General features: G+C 42.6%; 2 protein-coding genes across 2 annotated transcripts in view; one reads left to right on the top strand and one right to left on the bottom strand.

Moving 5' to 3' along the window:
- Positions 1-11,594, top strand: part of dnajc3a (DnaJ (Hsp40) homolog, subfamily C, member 3a) — a 101,598-nt gene extending 90,004 nt beyond the window's left edge. The window contains exon 12 of the mRNA XM_067986477.1: positions 8,624-11,594. Coding sequence (XP_067842578.1) covers positions 8,624-8,781 — 158 coding nt within the window. The 3' untranslated portion in view covers positions 8,782-11,594. The remainder of the gene's footprint in view (positions 1-8,623) is intronic.
- The window catches only part of uggt2 (UDP-glucose glycoprotein glucosyltransferase 2), a 685,376-nt gene that overhangs the window by 71,130 nt on the left and 593,972 nt on the right, over positions 1-20,274 (bottom strand). The window lies entirely within an intron of this gene.

Genomic DNA, 20,274 nt, shown 5'->3' with positions numbered 1-20,274 from the left:
GACACTCACCACCCTTTGAGTGAAAAAATTGCCCCTCTGGACCCTTTTGTATCTCTCCCCTCTCACCTTAAATCTATGCCCCCTCGTTATAGACTCCCCTACCTTTGGGAAAAGATTTTGACTATCTACCTTATCTATGCCCCTCATTATTTTATAGACTTCTATAAGATCACCCCTTAACCTCCTACTCTCCTGGGAAAAAAGTGTACACAGTTCTGGTCACCCTATTATAGAAAGGATATTATTAAATGTATACAAATTTGCTGCTGATAAGGTAGGTGGGAAAGTAAGCTTTGAGGGGGACATGGAGTCTGCAAAGGGACATAGACAGGATAGGTGAGTGGGCAAGAAGGTGGCAGATGGAGTATAATGTGGGGAAATGTGTGGTTATTCACTTTGGTGGGAAGAATAGAAAAACAGAATATTTTTTAAATGGTGCGAAACTATTAAATGTTGGTGTTCAGAGAAACATAGAAAATAGGAGCAAGAGTAGGCCAAGTGTGGCCGAACTAATGTCTTGCACAACTTCAACAAGACATCCCAACTCCTGTATTCAATGTTCTGACCAATGAAACCAAGCAAGCTGAATGCCTTCTTCACCACCCTATCCACCTGTGACTCCACTTTCAAGGAGCTATGAACCTGTACTCCTAGATCTCTTTGTTCTATATAACTCCCCAACTCTCCCCAACGCCCTACCATTAACGGAGCAGGTCCTGGCCCGATTCGATCTCCCAAAATGCATCACCTCACATTTATCTAAATTAAACTCCATCTGCCATTCATCGGCCCACTGGCCCAGTTTATCAAGATCCCGTTGCAATCCTAGATAACCACCTTCACTGTCCACGATGCCACCAATCTTGGTGTCATCTGCAAACTTACTAACCATGCCTCCTAAATTCTCATCCAAATCATTAATATAAAGAACAAATAACAGCGGACCCAGCACCGATCCCTGAGGCACACCGCTGGTCACAGGCCTCCAATTTGAAAAACAACCCTCTACGCCCACCCTCTGTCTTCTGTCGTCAAGCCAATGTTGTATCCAATTGGCTACCTCACCTTGGATCCCGTGAGATTTAACCTTATGTAACAACCTACCATGCGGTACCTTGTCAAAGGCTTTGCTGAAGTCCATGTAGACCACGTCTACTGCACAGCCCTCATCTATCTTCTTGGTTACCCCTTCAAAAAACTCAATCAAATTCGTGAGACATGATTTTTCTCTCACAAAACCATGCTGACTGTTCCTAATCAGTCCCTGCCTCTCCAAATGCCCGTAGATCCTGTCTCTCAGAATACCCTCTAACAACTTACCCACTACAGATGTCAGGCTCACCGGTCTGTAGTTCCCAGGCTTTTCCCTGCCGCCCTTCTTAAACAAAGGCACAACATTTGCTACCCTCCAATCTTCAGGCACCTCACCTGTAGTGGTGGATGATTCAAATATCTCTGCTAGGGGACCCGCAATTTCCTCCCTAACCTCCCATAACGTCCTGGGATACATTTCATCAGGTCCCGGACATTTCATGATGCGCGTTAAGACTTCCAGCACCTCCCTCTCTGTAATATGTACATTCCTCAAGACATCACTATTTATTTCCCCAAGTTCCCTAACATCCATGCCTTTCTCAACCGTAAATACCGATGTGAAATATTCATTTAGGATCTCACCCATCTCTTGTGGTTCCGCACATAGATGACCTTGTTGATCCTTCAGAGGCCCTACTTTCTCCCTAGTTACTCTTTTGCCCTTTATGTATTTGTAGAAGCTCTTTGGATTCACCTTTGCCTTATCTGCCAAAGCAATCTCATGTCCCCTTTTTGCCCTCCTGATTTCTCTCTTAACTCTACTCCGGCAATCTCGATACTCTTCAAGGGATCCACTTGATATGCCATATGCCTCCTTTCTGACTAGGGCCTTGATCTCCCGAGTCATCCAAGGTTCCCTACTTCTACCAGCCTTGCCCTTTACTTTATAAGGAATGTGCTTACCCTGAACCCTGGTTAACACATTTTTGAAGGACTCCCACTTACCAGACGTCCCTTTGCCTGCCAACAGACTCTCCCAATCAACTTCCGAAAGTTCCTGTCTAATACCATCAAAATTGGCCTTTCCCCAATTTAGAATTTTAACTTTTGGGCCAGACCTATCCTTCTCCATAGCTATCTTAAAACTAATGGAATTATGATCACTGGTCCCAAAGTGATCCCTCACTAACACTTCTGTCACCTGCCCTTCCTTATTTCCCAAGAGGAGGTCAAGTTTTGCCCCCTCTCTAGTCGGGCCATCCACATACTGAATGAGAAATTCCTCCTGAATACACTCAACAAATTTCTCTCCATTCAAGCCCCTAATGCTATGGCTGTCCCAGTCAATGTTGGGAAAGTTTAAGTCCCCTACTATTACCACCCTATTTTTCTTGCAGCTGTCTGTAATCTCCTTACATATTTGCTCCTCAATTTCCCGTTGACGATTTGGGGGTCTGTAGTACAATCCTATCAAAGTGATCTCTCCCTTCTTATTTTTCAGTTCTACCCATATCGACTCCGTGGGCGAACCCTCGGATATATCCCCTCTCACTACTGCTGTGATGTTCTCCCTAATCAAGAACGCAACTCCCCCTCCTCTCTTACCTCCTGCTCTATCTTTCCTATAGCATCTGTACCCTGGAACATTGAGCTGCCAGTCCTGCCCCTCCCTTAGCCATGTTTCAGTAATAGCTATAACATCCCAGTCCCATGTACCCATCCATGCCCTGAGTTCATCTGCCTTGCCCATCAGACTTCTTGCATTGAAATAAATGCAGTTTAGTCTAGACTTCCCTTGGTCTTTGCCGTGCTTTCTCAGACCATTTGTCCGGTCATGTTTTGTACACTCTCCCTTACTGCCTTTTGTTTCTGTCACCACTTTACTTCCCACTGACTTCCTGCATCGATTCCCATCCCCCTGCCACTTTAGTTTAAACCCTCCCCAACAGCACTAGCAAACACTCCCCCTCGGACATTGGTTCCAGTCCTGCCCAGATGCAGACCGTCCAATTTGTACTGGTCCCACCTCCCCCAGAACCGGTTCCAATGTCCCAGGAATTTGAATCCCTCCCTCTTGCACCATCTCTCAAGCCACGTATTCATCCTAGCTATCCTGTCATTCCTACTCTGACTAGCCCGTGGCACTGGTAGCAATCCTGAGATTACTACCTTTGAGATCCTACTTTTTAGTTTAACTCCTAACTCCCTAAATTCAGCTTGTAGGACCTCATCCCGTTTTTTACCTATATCGTTGGTACCTATATGCACCACGACAACTGGCTGTTCACCCTCCCCCTCCAGAATGTTCTGCAGCCGCTCCGAGACATCCCTGACCCTTGCACCAGGGAGGCAACATACCATCCTGGAGTCTCGGTTGCGTCTGCAGAAACGCCTGTCTATTCCCCTTACAATCGAGTCCCCTATCACTATAGCTCTGCCACTCTTTTTCCTGCCCTCCTGTGCAGCAGAGCCAGCCACGGTGCCATGAACCTGGCCGCTGCCACCTTCCCCTGGTGAGCCATCTCCCACAACAGTATCCAAAACGGTATACCTGTTTGAGAGGGGGATGGCCACAGGGGACCCCTGCACTACCTGCCTGCACCTCTTACTCTTCCTGGTGGTCACCCATTCACTTCCTGCCTGTACTGCCTTTACCTGCGGTGTGACCAACTCGCTAAACGTGCTATCCACGAGTTTCTCTGCATCGCGGATGCTCCACAGTGAGTCCACCCGCAGCTCCAGCTCAGAGATACGATCGGTCAGTAGCTGACCAATATAGGTCTAGTTGACCCAATCTCTCCTTGTACCTCAGTCTTGCCATCCCAGGAATCAGTCTGGTAAACCTTTGTTGCACTCCCTCCATGGCAAGGACAGCCTTCCTCAGATAAGGAGACCAAAACTGCACATAATACTCCAGAGAGATCTGGGAGTCCTCGTACAAGAAACACCGAAAGTTAGCATGCAGGTATAGCTAGTAATTAGGAAGGCAAATGGCATGTTGGCCTTTATTGCAAGGGGGTTGGAGTCCAAGAGTACTTACTACAGTTGTACAGGTGAGACCATACCTGGAGTACTGTGTACAGTTTTGGTCTTATCCAAGGAAGGATATACTTGCCTTGGAGATGGTGCAATGAAGGTTCACTGGATTAATTTCTGGGATGAGAGGAGAGATTGAGTAGAATGGGCCTGTACTCTCTAGTTTAGAAGAATGAGAAATGACCTCACTGAAACAAAAGATTCTGAGGGGGCTTGACGGTAGATGTTGAAAGGTTGTTTCCTCTGGCTGGCAAGCCTAGAACTGGGGACATAGTCTCAGGATAAGGGGTTGGCCATTGAAGACTGAGATCAGGAGGCATTTCTTCACTCAGGGTTGTGAATCTTTGGCATTCTCTACCCCAAAGGATGTGGATGCTGAGTCACTGAATATATTCAAGGCTGAGATCAATAGATTTTTGGACTTAGGGGAATCAAGGGATATGGGGATCGGGCGGGAAAGTGGAGTTGAGGCCAAAGATCAGGATCTTTTGAACTTTATCTTCTTGAATGATGGAGCAGGCTCAAGGGGCCATATCGCCTACTCCTCTTCCTCCTATTTCTTATATTTTTTTATGTTCTTTTAACATCTGGAAGCTGTTAATCTAAGAGCCCAAATCCCCTAGCAGTTCTGTTGTTAAGAACTCAGGCTTCGACTCATGCCAATCAATCTTCCCTTGCCCCATTTACCTTTGTGCACATCTGTTCTGGAACTTCGCTGTCTTCAATTGGGCATGTGACTGTTTCTATGTCAAATATCCGGGTATCTGAAGAACCTAGCCACTCTCTATATATCCACCCCCATTGAGATGATATTCTGGCCAATCTTACTGGACTCCATCCCTATCCCCAAGGTAGTAGGTAGGTTCTCTGCCTTTAGAATTCTTTTCCCCTTCCTTCCCTTCCTCCTACCTTTCCCTTTCCACGTTGGTCTGATTGTGTTAACCTTGCTTAAGCTGAATGTTTAGTTTTTTTGCCTCTTCCAGGAGATTGCATGGGTATTGGTGGATAGGGAGCATTGATGGTCATGTTGCTTCGTTGCAACACGACTGCGACAGACTCATTGAACTATCTGGTCTGTTTCTGATCATCCTTTTCCCATATACTGCACTTAATCTCAACATCCCATGTGTAAAGCCACGGGTGATTGACACCATTGCAATTTAATATTGGTATTTTGCTGACTTTGTTTATAATAATTCCTTTTTAAAGGGCAACTCGATGTAAATTAGAATATTATGGCTAAAAATTGATTTGCCTATTGATGATTTTTAAATTTCCATTCAATTGTGTAATACCGCTTTGCTGAAATCCGTGCAATTTGTGCAGAGTTTTTGAAAAGTAGCTTTTGCTATGGTGTAGATGAGGAATGGGCTATACTATGACTGTTCCAGTCACATTTCTTCATAGTTTATGTAGAATGTGTTGGAAGTTGTGGAAAAGGCTTGATGAAGTGGCAATTAAATGATTATTGGTTTTTAGCTTCCATAAAAATGAAGACCTACCCTTGAAGGTACTCATTAAACCAAAGTTCACTGCAATTGACTGGTAAGTTCTGCTACACACAGAAGTGATGTGGGTAGAATTCTGTTATCAGTATTTATCAACAGACACTAATGCACAACATGCAGTAGAACATGTCTATTTCAGCACTGCCATTAGTTTTTGTTTCTAAGCACTCAGTTGACTATAAAGAGTTTGATGAAGGATAATGGTGGACATTGCCATTTGTTACATGGTGTTTTTTTTTCTTGCTTCTTTCATTTCTCTTTAATTGTCTCACTCCCTTGAATTCTCTATAGGTTGAGAGTCAATTCATACTAATTGAAGCAGAACCTACCCAAGGTGCTCAGTGACTGAAAATGCTACATTTATATAGTACCTTCATGTCCTTAGGATATCCTAATTTGCTTCACAGCTAAAATCACTTACTTTTGAAGTTTAGTCACTGTCCATATAGGCAAACATGGCAACCAATTTACCCACAGTAAGGGTCCACAAACAGCAAATCAGATAAATGGTCAGTTAAAAGAAAGAAGAAATAAAGACTTACATTTATATAGCACCTTTCATGACCTCAGGACGTCCCGAAGAGCTTTACAGCTAATGAAGTACTTTTTGAAGTGTAGTCACTGTTGTAGGAAACACGGCAGCCAATTTTTGGATAGGGTCCCACAAACAGCAATGTGATAATGACCAGATAATCCGTTTGTGATGTTGGTTAAGGGATAAATTTTGTCCAGGACTCTGTGAAATAGAATATTATGGCTATTGACAGATTTTTAAATTTCAGTGCAGTGGAGTAATGTTGCTTTGCTGAAATCCGTGCAATTTGTGCAGCGTTTTTGAAAAATAGCTCTTGCTATAGTGTAGCTAAGGAAAGGGCTATACTATGACTGCTAGGGGAGATCTCCCCTGCTCTTCAAAATAATGTAAAGAATCTTACAACACCAGGTTATAGTCCAACAGTTTTATTTGAAAATCACAAGCTTTCGGAGATTATCTCCTTCGACAGGTGAGTGAGTGGGATTCCTTGAACGTTTTGCATTTATAGTCAGAGAACAATACCTGGTGATTACAGATAATCTTTCCAACTGCCCGTTGTCAAGGCAATCAAAGTGTTCAGACAGAGATGTTACCTACAGGACCACCGAATATACAAATATCCCACTCACTCACCTGACGAAGGAGATAATCTCCGAAAGCTTGTGATTTTCAAATAAAACTGTTGGACTATAACCTGGTGTTGTAAGATTCTTTACATTTGTCAACCCCAGTCCATCACCGGCATCTCCACTTCAAAATAATGCCATGGGACTTTTTACATCCACCTGAATGGGCAGATGTCTCATCCAAAAGACTACACCTCAGACATGCAGCACTCCCTCAGTTCAGCACTGGAGTGTCAGCTCAAGTGTTTGGAGGCTAATTGTTGGTCAGGATAATCGAATAGTACTATGGAATCTTTTAAATCCATTTGGAACAGCTAGATGGAACCTTGGTTTAATGTCCAATGGCACCCTTAGTGACTTGTAGATTTGATTTTTCACTTGCTAAGCAGTTATAGGTAAATCCTGGGGCATTGCCACTTTTAACCCTTATACTTGTAGCTGTAGGGAATTCCGCAATCCGTGTGTCAGTTTTTTTTCTTCAGTTTGCAGCTTGTACACTGATGCTGAAACAGATCTTTGTATAATATAAAGACTGCACAGATCTTAAGAGTTATTTGTATTACTGCAGTGCTAAGTAAACATGTAACTGTCAAATGTACAAACTTTTTTTTAAAAAAAATTTTGCTTTCCTAGTTTTTCATGTTACTCATTCTGTTTCCTGAGTATATTTTAATCTCGTTGTTAACTTATTCTGTGCAGACTGTTGTCTTTTTCTTCTTAATTAACTATTATTTTTTGTTTGCGTTTCCCAGTGTCTGGGACCCTAGTGTCTAGTTTTGAGTGGGGCGCCACATCATTTAAAATGTCTGTGAAAATCAGGCTCTAAAGCTGTTTTTTTTTTCAGTCAGCCATGATGAGAAAAGATTAACGTGGCTACATTATTGTATTTTTGCATTCTTTAGTAAGCATCGTGAGATTGTGTCCCAACAAGATTACTCAGTGGCTCTCAAAGGGTTTAATAGGTGTCGGCCTTGGCTCAGTGGTAACACTCTTACCTCTTGTGTCAAAGGTTGTGGTTTAAGCCTCTCTCCAAATAATTCAGCACATAATCTACTGTACTGAGTGTGCTGCACTGAGAGATGCTCATTTTCAGATGAAACGGTAATCCATGTGATGGACATAAAAATCCAATGGCACTATTTGAAGAAGAGCAGGGGAGTTCCTCTGGTGTTTTGGCCAATATTTATCACTCAACCAATGCCACTTTTTAAAAATAAAACATTATCTAGTCATTGCTGTTTGTGGGGTTTTGTCATAATTTAAACCTGACAGACAATTTGCACACAGTAGTGACTACATTTTAGATGTAATTCATTAACTGTAAAACACTTTGGAATGTCTTGAGGACGTGAAAGATGCTATATATTTGTGAGTTCTTTTTCTCTCGAGTGGAATTCTGCTTTATCTATGCAATGATACCTATAGCATATAACTGACTTTTATAAGTTCTTCCTTTTGTAGTGTTTTAGCACTTCATTCCTCAAAAGCAGTCATTTATCTATACTAGCAGGTTTCCTATTATGTTTCTCACGGAAAGTTTGATGTTACGCTGTTTCATGATAATAACATGCTGCTGCTAATGTAGAGATGTATTTTAGCTGACCTGTCTTTCTTAATGCCAGGCCTCAGCTCAGTCAGCTTAATTACTATTTGATGACATTTTGCAGTTTGTAGCTACTTGTAAAGTTCTAGCTCCAGGCCAAGAGAAAAAACAGCATGAAATGAGGACCCTTTTTTTTGTAAATACTTTTGCGACTTTGAAGAGTGATGAATATTCTCAAAACCAAAAAAGTAATAGAAATCGATTTAGTACTTTTATAGAATTAAATGACTTCATTATTTATCATTCCAGTCATTTAAGTGTTTTTGTTTCTTCATTATAGAGATGAGGAAGAAGTTTGACTCCGGGGAGGATCCTCTGGATCCAGAAAATCAACAGGGCGGAGGTGGTCATCACTTTCACAGATCCTGGAACCAATGGCAAGGATTCAATCCTTTTGGCTCAGGAGGACCTTTTAATTTCAAATTCCACTTTAACTAAGTCTTGAGTATTGGCTACTAATTTCTAGAAAGACTTCATAAGAACAGAAATGTTGAATGTGATGCCAGAAACCCAGACCTAAAGGTTTAAACAGTGTAACTTTTTTGTTCAGCCAAAAATGTTCAGATTGTAGTATTTTTCACACGTAAAGGACAGTTTTGAAATTTTTCCTTCAACATAGTGAAATGCAATGTACACTTATAATAAAGCAAATTGCCTTTATAAATTTGTTGTTCCCATTGAAAACAATTTATTCCCCCATTAATATTTTATAATATATATGGGTGATTTGAAAGTCCTTGGCTCCTAAGACAAAATAACATAATTCAGCAAATATGACTTTACTAAATGGCAATAGTACAATTTTGTATCATTAAAACTGGCCTAAGAACTGTTTGAATAGGGTCCTTTCAATAGGATGTGAGTGGATTAGTGATTTGCAATGGCATGTATCTGACCTCATTTCTTTTCATACTGTGGGACTTCTTCAAATTCACAGAAGTAGAACTTGCACTTTTTAAATCAAAATATTCTAGTATTCGTCCCCTCATGAGACCTTAAATATCTCTTGTAGTTACATTGCAGTTTTCCCATTCACTATTTGATGTAATTAATCCCACTGGTAACTTGTTAATGGGTAAGGACACTGGAATGTTTTCACACAATTATACGGAAAAAAGGATTATTCCCTATATAGCAAATGGTCATCTGGGTACTCTTTTTAGTGGGAACCTCTTTTTATAATTTTGGTGGAAATCTGGGAATTTTAATATTTGCAATTGTGTTCATGTTGTAAATCTATATAGGCTTTAACCCTGACAAAAAAAAAATATTTTTTGTAGTTGTTGGAGGTAAATGTGTTGCAGAAATCTGCTGACTGCTCAAAATAGTGCACATACTTTTCAAAACTGAATTTATCTGTACACTGTAAAGGTTGAAGCCCTAGCTTGGCTGGCATTAGAATCTGCCCACCTCAATTATGACAAATTCATTCTTTACACAAGCTGAACATTTATCTTAGCCGAAAGAGAAGGTACCCATCTCCTACTTTATAGATGTGGCATGTTTGGTGATGTGACATGTCTGGTTACATAAATCAACAGTCTCCCCCTTCAGTCTTTGGAGATGTGTAGACTTTTTTTTTAAAAAGTACACACACCACTATTGTTGTAGCTTTTTACATTTTCTATAAAACACATTTTTCCCTGGTTAATGATAGGAACATAACCTCACTGAAGGGTGTTTTGCAGGGTTATTTTTTTCTATCATAGTAATGCATTAGGAAACTTACAGGTTTGAATTTACAGATGTGTATCTTTCATAAACCATACAAAAGTGTTGAATATGGAAACTATTCTAATGCATTCATTGCACTAGGGGTAGATTTTGATGCTAGTTTCTGAGCCAGATATGTAAGGAAGGCCTCATTTACATTACCTTTTGGGACAGAAAGCCTATGCTATTAGAAACTCATATGCATTGTATCAGAAAAGTGTCTGTTATGGGACTTTGAAACACTGAATACTAATAACATCTTGCATTCCTTGTGCCTGAAAAAATCCACCCATTCTTGATGTGCTGCACAAGGTTAGAGTAGCAAGATGGGGTATATTTTTGTCTTGTTTACTAACTGTATATAAAAACAGAATATACTCTTATGTGAATGCCAGAGTAATATTTTGACATCTAGCATCAGACTTGTGTCTAATCATCATGTAAGATGGATTTAAAATTAATTCAAGACCTTAGAAGATATCAATGCAGATAATTTGATATCTAGCATCAGACTAGTGTGCCAATCACTTCACTTTTAAGGACAATAAATAGAACCTTTTTGTTTGCAGAACAAGGGTATGGGCGTGATTTCCCCAAGTACATACTGGTGTTTGGGAACCTCGGCTGCTGCCAGCACCTACTGTGGGTGGATTGTCCACAATTATCCAGTCTATGCTGGTAGCAGATGAGTTTTCACATTGCCAGTGTGTACTCAGAAAATGTAGGCCCATATGGCTATTGAGTGGTAGTACAGCTTATTAGAAACTTTGATTAAAGGATTTTATATATAATTATTATTTCTCCTTGTGTCCATATGGTTATCTTTTTTTCTCCAAGATGGTGTGCCTTGTGGCAATGTATGCCTTCTGTTGGCATGGTAAAGAACCAACAAAGCCTGCCTATCTAGGTGGCTGAATTTTAAATGACTGTGTTGGTCAAGCCAATGGAGTTTAAGCTTTGGCCCTTTGAGACCTTACTGCTATTTTGTTTTACAGATCATTTTGGGGGAGATACCAAATGCCAGCTGGTGTGCAAATTTACCTTGTGAACAATATCATTATTTACTTCAAACTAATTCTCATTGAGTCTGAAATTCAAGGCACCTTATTCAAGTATTTTTTGGGGGAAAATATAAACTGATACTTTGTTCCATTAGATAAAATTGTGCCAACTGTATAGCAATCACATTGTAAAGTTATTACCTAGATTAATGTTCCTAAGAATGGGGAATTTGGCCCAGTTTAAACCAGTTTTGTGTACAGCAAAGATTGAGCAGTGTATGGACAGACTTGCAATGTTGTGTACAACTCAAGATTTTGTATGTCTGCAATAAAATAACATTTCCTGCAAACAATATTGGTGTATAGATGAGGAATATGAAGCAGACTTGCAGTACAAATATCTCATTTGATTTTGCACTTTTGTTTTGAATTGTAATTTTACTATTTGTACTTGCACTCTATGTTCTGAAGTTTGGGGACTATTTTTATATTATGTCCATAGTGTCAGAATTGTAAATAAAAAATGTATATCAGTTATGATCTTGTTCAGAGATTTCAATTACCAGGATAAAATTTTATGTTAGTTCTTCACTATTATTGTTAGGAATATATAATTGAAGTAATAGTTTTCATTGATACCCAACTCACTGCATGGCCAATTTTACGAATACATGCTCCCAGCATGGAGCATTCTGTTGAGACTACATATTGGGAATTTGGATAGAGGTCATTGTTCTGCTACTTGATTTTTCAGTGCCAAATTCATGATACACACTGGGCAAAGCTCCATTGGCAGAAATGCAGATTCATAAAACATTCCCTATAAACACTTAGGGGGTGATTTTAACCCCCAAGAACAGGTGGGGTTGGGGGCAGGTCGAATTTGAAAATAGTTGTTTTTTGGGTCGCAACCGCAACCCCACTTTATTTCCGGGTTTAACGTGGAAGCGTAAAAGTACAGGCTTCCCACTGGGAATACAAAATCCGAAAAGTTTGCAGTTGCAACCCAAAAAAACAACTCTTTTCAACTCCCACCCGCCCCCAATCCACCCGTTTTTGGGGGTTAAAATCACCTCTTAGTGTTATTTAATCAAACTGCAAACAAATTTATTTTATTTTGTTACTGACACAGTAGCAAATCAAACACTGGTTAATTGCAGAGTAAAACTGCCCAATAATATCTTGTGTAAAGAATCTTACAACACCAGGTTATAGTCCAACAATTTTATTTGAAAATCACAAGCTTTCGGAGGCTTTCTCCTTCATCAGGTGAATGTGGGAATCCTTGAACGTTTCGCATTTATATTCAGAGAACAATACCTGGTGATTACAGATAATCTTTCCAACTGCCCGTTGTCAAGGCAATCAAAGTGTTCAGATAGAGAGGTGTTACCTACAGGACCACCGAATATACAGACGGCCAGAACACAAAACAGAGAGAGAGGGAGAAACATCTGAAAGGAAGAGAAAGACAGAGAATGACCCGTTGTATTAAAAACAGATAACATTTATTCGCTGGTGGGGTTACGTGTAGCGTGACATGAACCCAAGATCCTGGTTGAGGTCGTCCTCATGGGTGCGGAACTTGGCTATCAATTTCTGCTCGACAATTTTGCGTTGTCGTGTGTCTCAAAGGCCGCCTTGGAGAACGCTTACCTGAAGATCGGTGGCTGAATGTCCTTGACTGGGAGGGAACCCTCCTGTCTGGCGATTGTTGCGCGGTGTCCGTTCATCCGTTGTCGCAGTGTCTGCGTGGTCTCGCGAGGGTTCCCTCCCAGTCGGGGAACACTTCAGCAGTCAAGGACATTCAGCCACCGATCTTCGGGTAAGCGTTCTCCAAGGCGGCCTTCGAGACACACGACAACGCAAAATCGTCGAGCAGAAATTGATAGCCAAGTTCCGCACCCATGAGGACGGCCTCAACTGGGATCTTGGGTTCATGTCACGCTACATGTCACCCCACCAGCGAATAAAAGTTATCTGTTTTTAATACAACGGGTCATTCTCTGTCTCTTCCTTTCGGATGTTTCTCCCTCTCTCTCTGCTTTGTGTTCTGGCCATTTGTATACACTGTGGTCCTGTAGGTAACACCTCTCTATCTGAACACTTTGATTGCCTTGACAACGGGCAGTTGGAAAGATTATCTGTAATCACCAGGTATTGTTCTCTGAATATAAGTGCGAAACGTTCAAGGATTCCCACATTCACCTGACGAAGGAGAAAGCCTCCGAAAGCTTGTGATTTTCAAATAAAATTGTTGGACTATAACCTGGTGTTGTAAGATTCTTTACATTTGTCAACCCCAGTCCATCACTGGCATCTCCACATCAATAATATCTTAACACCAACTGCAGGAGATTATGGCCTACTATGAGGATTTTATTCTACTTGCCTGCTAATTATCTTTTTTGCAGCTGGAGCTGGACCTTCACTCATTTCAGTTAAGACCATTACAGCAGGTATCAGTCTGGGTTGGATTTAATTCTAGGATCCAGAAATAAGTGTACTAATGTCCTATGATATCCTCTTAAGGTTTTAGCTTTCCAGCTTCCTCCTTCTCCTACAATATTTGCTAAGTTCTTATTTCAGTCTGGGTCAGGAAAGGTTTCTGGGTGAAAAACTTGGTCACTCTCCTCACATGACTCTATACTCCCAGTGCCACGCTCCAGTGAGTATAGCAATAATAGGATAAGACAGGTTAATGCGTGGCTGGAGCAATGTGCAGGAGGGAGGGCTTCAGATTCCTGGGGCAGGAGGGATCTGTTCAAGATGGATGGGTTGCACCTCAACAGAGCTGGGATCACTGTCCTCGCGGGGAAGTTAACTAGTGCTGTACGGGTGGGTTTAAACTAATGTGACGGGGTGGACACCAGGAGGAAACATTACATAGGAACATAGGAACAGGAGTAGGCCAGCCCCTTGTCCCTGCTCTGCCATTTGATAAGATCATGGCTGATCTGTGATCTAACTCCATATACCTGCCTTTGGCCCATATCCCTTAATACCAATGGTTTGGGAGTGATGGGTAAAACCAATTGTGAGGATAATTTGCTTCAGTGTTTGGGAAAGAGTTACTTCTGTTGTCATCTTGCTATGTTCCTACAAAAGGAATGTGGAATTCCAGTAGGATCAGAACTTGCTGACATCCACTTAATTTGCTTATGTATAGAAGTTATCATGTAGGCATTCAAACAAATAAACTGCTACATTCTAGCTGCATGTGTTTGGGAGGGTATATATTTGCTGTGCCACTGGAAACAGAAGATTCTACACAATCATTTCATTCGCTGCTGTATGCATCAAAGGTGTTGGAGCTACCTCCTACACAGAATAATCTTGTTTTCAGTATGGATAACTTACTGGGCTGCAAAGCTCATTAAAATGTTGGTCAGATATAGAAGACTAGTTAATAATCATTTTACTTTCTGCATTAAACAAATCAGGTCAGTTTAGTCAAATAGTTCAGTGTCTCCTACATACACTGTGGACCAAGTCCCAGTCCTAGGTGTCAGCCTTGGCTCAGTGGTAGTCTTTTCACTTCTGAGTCAAGGTCGTGAATTCAAGTCCCACTCCAGAGCCTTGAGCACATAATCAATATTAACACTTCAGTGCAGTACTGTTGGAGATGCTGTCTTTTGGATGAATTGTTAAAACTGTCTGCCCCCTAAGGTTAATGTAAAAGATTCTGGTATTATTCGAAGAGGAGCAGGGGAGTTTGCCTGGTGTCCTGACCAATATTTATCCCTCAACCAACATCACTGAAGAAATTTTATCTGGTTATTTATCTCATTGCTGTTTGTGGGACCTTGCTGTGTTGAGGTTGTGCAAGGCACTATATAGACGCAAGATCTTTCAGCCCATTAAATGTTGAACTTGGAATTTGAGAATTTTGCAAATTGATGACATTTTAAAAACCCCATCAATTTCTAGCAGGAGGGAGGTCATCTACCCAAGTGATCGGAGGAAGCAACCTGGTTCTGTCACCAAGAAGGCGTGGCAGAAGAGAGCAGGAGCATAGTGCCCAGGTTTTGGCTGCAGAGCAGGAAGCATTTTAATAACCTAACCAAGTCAGGAACAGTGAGTACATTTGCTTATTCACCCACATCCTGTGTTGTGCAACCACTTTTCCCACAGCCACCACTTTCACTGTGTTGGCACGCTTACTCCTCACAAGCACTTAACTTTCAGCATAAACCATTATTCACTTTCTATGCACCCACCACTGCCACTCACCCCAGTCCTGCTACAATGTGATGCATCTGTTTCGTAGTTAACCTCACCCAAAGCAAAGCATCCAAAGCACCTTCAGTCACACCCCTTGTAGGAGGAGAGCACAACACACAAGGGAGCGCATGGGGACCAGAGGTGGAACACCACAGATCATCCAGCTGACAGATGAGGAGGAGGCGGCAATGGAAATAAGTGGGACAGCTACATCCCTATCCATCAGAGATAGAGACTGGGAATCCGCAGATCCCTGGTGCCAGAACTTTAGCATCTTTCACACACATGACTACTTTATTTCATCGATCACTGAACTCTGACAGACCGTAGTATGGTGATTGGCAAGATTGTCACTTTGCTGATAAATTATTTAATCACTTTCTGTTGTCTTCTAGGGCCTTCTTGCACTGAAGACTAATGTGGCGAGATGGAAGAGACCGATTCCTCAGAGGACCTCGTTCCTTCTGAGGGTGCACAGTCACAGGACACAGCCATGCACCAGTGCAGATACTGACACTTCGGTGGGTCCTATTAGACAGAACAGTCCTGTTGTCACCTGGTGATTCACCACTCACTGAGCACCAGGAGACACTGTTGGACTTTCCACAGCTGCCCCTGCCCTGTAGAGGCGCAGCCCTCTTCAAGCTCTGCTCAGCTGGACATATGCTGAACCCTGGGGGCCATCGTTGAGAAGGAGAATGATTGAGATACAGCTGCACCTTTGCGACGTACTGGGAAAAATAGCCATGCTCGCACTCCACACTAATGGAGAGGATGGAAGAGTCCGACTCCAACACTAGTGGGATGTTGTTGCAGGTAAATGTGAGAATGTCTGCAATGGAGAGAGTGGCCACCTCCATTGAGCTATAAGCACTGCTCTCAAATGAGTCTATGCAGGCTATGATGCAGACGTTGGATGCCAACATGTCTGCTGCCTTAAACAGGATCATAAATACCTTATCCGTCGCTTTATAAGGTGGCACATCTGTTCAAGCTGCTGTCCAGCAGACTGGTGGAAGTGATGTTGTGCTGGCCTGGGAGAGGGATGATAGCGAGAGGGGACATGGAAGTGGAAACTCCACTCAAAGCATGCTCACGTCTTACCCCCCCTCTTCCCCCAACCAATACCCGCAATGCTGACTCCTCTCCGGTTGGCTGAGTCTGTCCCTGTGCTGGTGGAACAGTCTTTGACGGGGCCCTCATGGGCTCCAAAACCCAGAGATCGTAGGCCAAAGGCATCTCAGCAGTTAGGGCGGGGATCTGTGCAACCTATCTCTACCTCTGCTGAAGCCACTGGATGCATCATGTAGAAGTGGCAGAAAGCTTAAGTTAAAGCAATTATAGTTTACCAAGGATATGCACGAGCGTTTTTAAAAAATGTTATGTTTATTTTGTTTATATTGCTGCATTACATTTACAAGAACCAGAGGGTGTAGATTTAAGGTGATTGGCAAAAGAACCAAAAGTGACATGAGGAAAAACTTTTTTACACAGCGAGTGGTTAGGATCTGGAATGCACTGCCCGAGGGAGTGGTGGAGGCAGATTCAATCATCGCCTTCAAAAGGAACTGGATAAGTACTTGAAAGGAAAAATTTGCAGGGCTACGGGGATAGGGCAGGGGAGTGGGACTAACTGGATTGCTGTTGCATAGAGCGGGCGCGGACTCAGACCAAATGACCTCCTTCTGATTTATGATTCTATTGATTATCACCACTACCACGTCGTGCACTTTATTGCGTCATAAGTTCGATAGGGAAGGTCAGCAGCTCTAGAAGCAGGCCGACATACAAGAAGAAATCAGAGCAACAGCCCCAGTGACCATCAGACACCTCGCGGCAACAAGGGCCTTACGAAACAACCAACCGAATATTACCACCAACCAACCGGGTAATATTGGGCCACCGCGAGCAAAGAAAACCAACTCGGGAGAAAACCGAAGATCCGCAAAGTTTCCACTCTACAATCTATTTCTGACTTACCTCTGGGTGAATTACTGTCAAGGATTCGTTTGGTGAGCATTATCTCTGGCCTTTTAGAGTCCAACTTAGCTAGTACAGTGGGATTGGGAGGGGTGAGGTATCTTTCTACTGTAATTTCCCTCGTGTGTACCGAAGTGTTCCCCATTTTATTAGAGTGTTAAGATTGTTGTGTTGTATTTTCTCTCTTGAATAAAGATCAAAGTTTCTTGCACCAAAACCAGTTGTCTGCTGCACTTTGTCACAACCCCCAAATAAGTCCAAGGTCTAGAACCCAGGGAGTGGGAGCGATTCGAACCACTCAGAAGTCAGAGGCGAAGCTGACACACACCACCACTCCCTACAGAATCTGGGGCAGCACTGTACGTGAATGGTCTCCTGATGGGTGCCCATCCTCATCTTCTTCAATGCTGCAGCTAGCAGAGGATGAGCATCTTCATACTCGTCCACCTGTAAACCTCTCTGCTGCTCTATGTTGTGCTGGACGCAGCACACCACAATTATTCTGGACACTCTCGCTGGCAAGTACTGAATGCCTCCTCCAGCCCTAACGGCACCTGAAACGCATCTTCAACATGCCTGTGGCTGGCTCAATAACACACCTGGTGGGCATATGGCTCTAGTTGTTTTGCTCTTGTACCTTGTTGGTGGGGTTCCTCACGGGTATCATCAGCCCTGCCAGCAGGCGGTATCCCTTGTCTCCAAAGAAACAAATGTAAGGAATCTTACAACACCAGGTTATAGTCCAACAGTTTTATTTGAAAATCACAAGCTTTCGGAGGCTTTCTCCTTCGTCAGGTGAATGTTCAAGGATTCCCACATTCACCTGACGAAGGAGAAAGCCTCTGAAAGCTTGTGATTTTCAAATAAAACTGTTGGACTATAACCTGGTGTTGTAAGATTCCTTACATTTGTCCACCCCAGTCCATCACCGGCATCTCCACATCCCAAAAGCCAACCATTAAGGCTGTCTCCTGTCTGGAAGAGGTATGGAAGGTCGGACTTGTGCAAAATAAAGGAATCATGACAGCTGCCAGGGAATCTGCCGTACACCTGCAGAAATCTCTTCATGTGGTTGCACAGCAGCTGTGCGTTGATGGAGTGATACCCCTTTCAGTTTATGAACACTCCTGGTTCATTTGGTGATCCTCAGATTACCACATGTGTGCAATCAATTGCGCCCTGCACCCGTGGGAAGCCAGCCTGAGAGGTGAAACCCACTGCCCGCTCATTCTGCCTGATATAGATGCCCTGGCAAACAACCCATCCATCACCAGCCTTATACACTTATGTGCAAATGATTGCGAGACACTGGAGATGTCATCAGTGGTGCCCTGGAAGGAGCCAAAGGCGAAGGAATTGAGGGCAACGAGTGGCCAGAAGGGAGCAACTCTTCCTCAAGGAGGCTGCAGATGTCTGTGACCACCTGCTGACTCAATCTGAGCCTGTGTCGGCACTGCTTCTCAGAACAATACAGGAAGCTCAGCCTCTGCCTATATACCCTCTCACGTGTGTAGTGCCTCCTGCGACGTTGGCCCATCTGTTGGTGCCCTCTCTGCTGTTCGCCAGGTCCTTATTGCGCACCTCTGTTTTGTGCACCTGCAGAGCCCAACAAAACACAACGTGGCCGATATGGATATTCATTTTTCTTTTCCCCCTCCTCATATGCCCTCTGGAATACATCCATTGCAGCCCCAGCCTGATCTTGTCAGTTTGAGAAGCTGCAAAGTCTGCCTAAAGCTGTCTCAACAAAACTCTCTGTCTCAACGCGAGAAGAGCTCTTGGCTAAATGTTTGAGTAAGAGAACAGCTGCTAAGCTTGAGCTTTTATTCAGATGTCAATCACAGGTTTAAAGAGCCACATGAACGTCTGCATGAATCTCACCTCTATTTCACTGGTGAGATTGACAAACCATGGGAAACTCATGCAGTTGTGGCTAAAGTCGTTTCAGACTCAGAATCCACAAAAAATTAAGTACCATATCTATTTCAATGAGGTAAATTGCCCCTGTAACAAGTGGAAACGGGATTTCCGGGTCATCCAAACACGCCTGAGTTAAACCTAGACGTGGGCGCGTTGGAGCCGGGTTGCAGTCCTGCTAATAAAATCTACAATTTTGACTACCCATCCACCCCCAGCCTACCCGTTTTTGAGAGTTAAAAATACTCCCTAGGGGTGAGAGGACTTTTTTTGGTATCCAGCTCAGGAGTGCAATGGCGATGTTAGTGCCTTCCCAGAGAGGGGAAAAGTATGTCAGTTTTTGTAGAGTGTTAATAGTTGTTGAAGAAGGCAGGGGAGTCTAAACTCAACGTTGCTGAAGCCTGCTCTTTAAAATTGTACCATTTAGTTTATATTGCCTCGCCTCATTCTTCCTACCAAAATGTTTCACTTCACACTTCTCTGCGTTAAATCTCATCTGCCATGTGTCTGCCCATTTCATCAGTCTAGCTATGCTTTCCTGCAGTCTCGTTACTATCCTCCACATTGTTTAATTTTGTCCAAGATTATTGTCTGTAAAAGTTTCCCCATCGACGTTAGGCTGACTGGCCTGTAATTGTCTGATTTATCCCTCTTCCCTTTTTTGAATAGGGGTGTAACATTTGCAATCCTCCAGTCCTCCGGCACCGCTTGAGTTCTTTGAAGTATCGGAGAGGGTTGATGAGGGTAGTGTGGTTGATGTTGTGTATATGGACTTTAAAAAGGCATTTGATAAAGTACCACATAATAGACTTGTTAGCAAAATTAAAGCCTATGGGATTAAAAGGACAGTGGCAGTGTGGATACAAAATTGGCAATGGGATAGAAAGCAGAGAGAAGTGGTGAAGGGTTGTTTTTCAGACTGGAGGGAAGTAAACAGTGGTGTTCCTCAGGGGTTGGTATTAGGACCACTGTTCTTTTTCATATATATTAATGACTTGGACTTCAGTATATAGGGTATAATTTCAAAGTTGGCAGATGACAAGAAGCTCGGAAATGTAGTAAACAATGTGAAGGAGGGCACAATGAAGTGTAGAAA

This window comes from Heptranchias perlo, chromosome 6, assembly GCF_035084215.1.
Source record: "Heptranchias perlo isolate sHepPer1 chromosome 6, sHepPer1.hap1, whole genome shotgun sequence".
NCBI classification, from domain to species: Eukaryota; Metazoa; Chordata; class Chondrichthyes; order Hexanchiformes; family Hexanchidae; genus Heptranchias; species Heptranchias perlo.
Note: the sequence above shows the minus strand (reverse complement) of the source record. Positions and strands in the feature narration are given on the sequence as shown.